The sequence below is a fragment of the Condylura cristata genome, unplaced genomic scaffold (genome assembly GCF_000260355.1).
Source record: "Condylura cristata isolate star-nosed mole 26May11 unplaced genomic scaffold, ConCri1.0 scaffold00014, whole genome shotgun sequence".
Classification (NCBI taxonomy): Eukaryota; Metazoa; Chordata; class Mammalia; order Eulipotyphla; family Talpidae; genus Condylura; species Condylura cristata.
Genome location: NW_004567115.1, coordinates 51231958 through 51235196, shown reverse-complemented (window position 1 = coordinate 51235196; position 3239 = coordinate 51231958). Strand labels below are relative to the sequence as shown.

Sequence of the window (3239 nt, the reverse complement as noted above, 5' to 3'; positions counted from 1 at the left end):
GGGGGCTGGCTCCAGCCTGCCGGCTACCTGTGCCCTCCACCCACCCCCTTATCTCTACCCTGGAGCCACTCCCCGACGCCCGTCTGGTTTCTGCTGCTTGTGCACGGGGCGCTCTGGCGCAGTCTTCTCCGGAGATGAGACCCAGAGTTTTAGGGTTGCCACGGAGGCTGCGCCCGCGGGGCTCCATCCCTCCAGGGACCCAAGGGGCTCGTGCTCGCTTCGGCAGCCAGCCGTGGGAGGGACCCAGGGATTAGCCATTACGCGTGGCCCCCGCCCAAGGGTGACCGCAACTCCGAAGCCTCCCCTCTTTTAAAAGGAGGGTCTTTCCCCACACCCCTAGCCCCGAGCTGCACCTCTTTCCTCAAAACGGGGTGCATGCGCCATCTAGTGGAATTGTGTGAGGTGACAAAATACCTCCGTAAAAATACTGAAAATTGGCTCTGATCTGTTTGTCGCCTTCATCTTCCCAGCGTGCCTGTATCTCAGCTGGGAGCTGCTCCGCGGGAAAGCAGTTTCTGGGGCGCGTCCCTCTCCGTCTCCTGAGTGCAGGATGGGCGGTGGGAGCTGGAGGGGCGGGTGACTCTTCAAGATGCACCCCAGGAGCCCTCTGCGCCACCTCCCCCAGGGAACCCCGGCTCCGACGCCCAGGAGGTCGGATGCCTTGCAGATCCCTGCGCTCCCCGCGGGCCACTAGAGGACGGCCCTGGACTCAGCCGCCCACCTCCCCTAGCCCCTGCAGCCCCTGCCCCCTCCGCCCAGTCCAGCTCTCCTGTTAGTTTTCCCTTCTGCTCCTCTGTTCCCTGTCTGGGGCACGCGGCAGGCGCTCCCCATCCTGGTCTCTCCAGGATGGGCAATGGGAGGCCTGCTATCCCTCAACAGCTAGCGCAAGGGGTAGCTCGCACGGTGACCGGCTCCGTGCAGCCAGAAGGGATCCCCGCCCAGGGTCTTGGGGAGCCTTCCCACCCCCTCAGTGTGCTGTTGCCAGACTGCCGCCTGGCGCTGTGGGAGCTGCGCCCAGGGCTGAGACTCGTTTCTCCTGATTCCTCCCGTCAAGCATGCGGTCACTTCGCGTGTCCCCCCCAGGGGGGCCCTGGGTGGCCAGGCTGGCTCAGAAATACTTCCTCACCAGCAGGGGGCGCCCTCACCCGCTGGGGGAGAAATATGCGAATAAGTCAACATTTAACTTGAACGGAATCCAAGGGGCCGTCAAACGATGAGTCCCTGCAATCACAAACAGTGGAAATGTCATATATATGTTCTAAAAGATAATCAGATGTGGATGGCACCTATAATGTTGTAAGTTCACAGTGGTTTACATTCTTGGCATTTCCCACGCATCGCAGCATGTGCGACTAAAAGATGGAGCTTGAAAGAGGAGGTGGGTGGCTAGAAACGGCTGGGGACAGTCTCGCCCCCTCGCTTACAACCCAATAACTCGCTCAGAGCCGGCTCTGCTGTTGGGGTCCCCTGCTGCCGGCAGCAGCGTGGCGCCCAGCTCCTCTCTCCCCCCCAGTGCAGACGGGGAGTTTGCGGTGACCCACCTGACCAAGGCACACCTCTTCTCCACGGGCACCGTGCACTGGACACCGCCCGCCATCTACAAGAGCTCCTGCAGCATCGACGTCACCTTCTTCCCCTTCGACCAGCAGAACTGCAAGATGAAGTTCGGCTCCTGGACCTACGACAAGGCCAAGATCGACCTGGAGCAGATGGAGCAGACCGTGGACCTGAAGGGGTACTGGGAGAGCGGCGAGTGGGCCATCGTCAACGCCACGGGCACCTACAACTCGCAGAAGTACGACTGCTGCGCCGAGATCTACCCCGACGTCACCTACTACTTCCTCATCCGGCGGCTACCGCTCTTCTACACCATCAACCTCATCGCGCCCTGCCTGCTCCTCTCCTGCCTGACCGTGCTGGTCTTCTACCTGCCCTCGGACTGCGGCGAGAAGGTCACGCTCTGCATCTCCGTGCTGCTCTCGCTCACCGTCTTCCTGCTGCTCATCACCGAGATCATCCCGTCCACCTCGCTGGTCATCCCGCTCATCGGCGAGTACCTGCTCTTCACCATGATCTTCGTCACGCTGTCCATCGTCATCACCGTCTTCGTGCTCAACGTCCACCACCGCTCGCCCAGCACCCACAACATGCCCCGCTGGGTGCGGGTGGTCTTCCTGAAGCGGGTGCCCCGCTGGCTGCTGATGAGCCGGCCCCTGCCCGCCCCGGAGCTCCTGGTCCCCCCGGGCCCGAAGCCCAGCGCCCCCTGCGGCTGGCTGGAGACCAGCGTGGACGCGGAGGAGAGGGCCGAGGACGAGGAGGAGGCAGACGGGTGGGCGTGTGCGGGGCGCTCTCCCCCCTCCACCGGTGTCCTTTGCAGCCACGAGGGCCTGCGCCGAGGGGCCTCGGGTCCCCAGGAGGAGGCCCCGCTGCAGGAGGGTGGGGTGATGCTGTCACCCCGCGTCCAGAAGGCGCTGGAAGGCGTGCACTACATTGCCGATCACCTGCGGTCTGAGGATGCTGACTCTTCGGTGAGTCGGGCTGGGGGCGGCCCCGGCGACGCTGCAGCCCCGCAGGAGCCCTCTGGGCCTCGGTGTCAGCTGGGCCAACCCAGGCCCCTCTGCCAGGCCCCCACCCAGCCCCGCCGGGACAGAGCGAGGGTTTGGACATGAGCCGCTGACTGGCAGGTACAGAACGGCAGTCAGCAGTGGCCAGCTGGGCCGAGCGGGAACGGGACCCCCTGAGAGGAGCGTTCCCGGCCCCCAGGTCACCCCTAGCGGTGTCGGGAGGCGAGGACCTGGCTCCAGGAGCCACGGGATCCACTGGACACGCCAGGTCCTGTGGGTCTCCTCCTCGTTCGCATCACTTTTCACTCACACACCCGGTGGCGTCTTGGTTGTGACCCCCACCGTGTCCATCATGGTTGGGTGAGCAGGTCACCAGCCAGGCAGGGGAGCACCCTAGGGCAGGGTGGAAGGTCAGAGGTTATTACTGGCTGGCCTCGTTGAGGGAAACACTGAGCGCGATCTAGCCTGGGAGCAACTCGGAAGCCAGACCTGCTGGCCTGGGCTGTGAGCCCGTGCCACAAGGCCTCCTCTCTGCGCCCACTTCCCTGGGCCTCCTGGGCTGTGAGCCCGTGCCACAAGGCCTCCTCTCTGCGCCCACTTCCCTGGGCCTCCTGGGCTGCCCTTGTGCCCACTGGTCTCCTCTCTGTGCCCACTTCCCTGGGCCTCCTGGGCTGC

General features: G+C 64.4%; 1 protein-coding gene across 3 annotated transcripts in view; it reads left to right on the top strand.

Moving 5' to 3' along the window:
* The window catches only part of CHRNA2 (cholinergic receptor, nicotinic, alpha 2 (neuronal)), a 6965-nt gene that overhangs the window by 2990 nt on the left and 736 nt on the right, over positions 1-3239 (top strand). For all 3 annotated transcript variants that reach the window (XM_012724818.1, XM_004682421.2, XM_004682422.2), the window contains one exon: positions 1514-2528. In XM_012724818.1, coding sequence (XP_012580272.1) covers positions 1514-2528 — 1015 coding nt within the window. The remainder of the gene's footprint in view (positions 1-1513; positions 2529-3239) is intronic.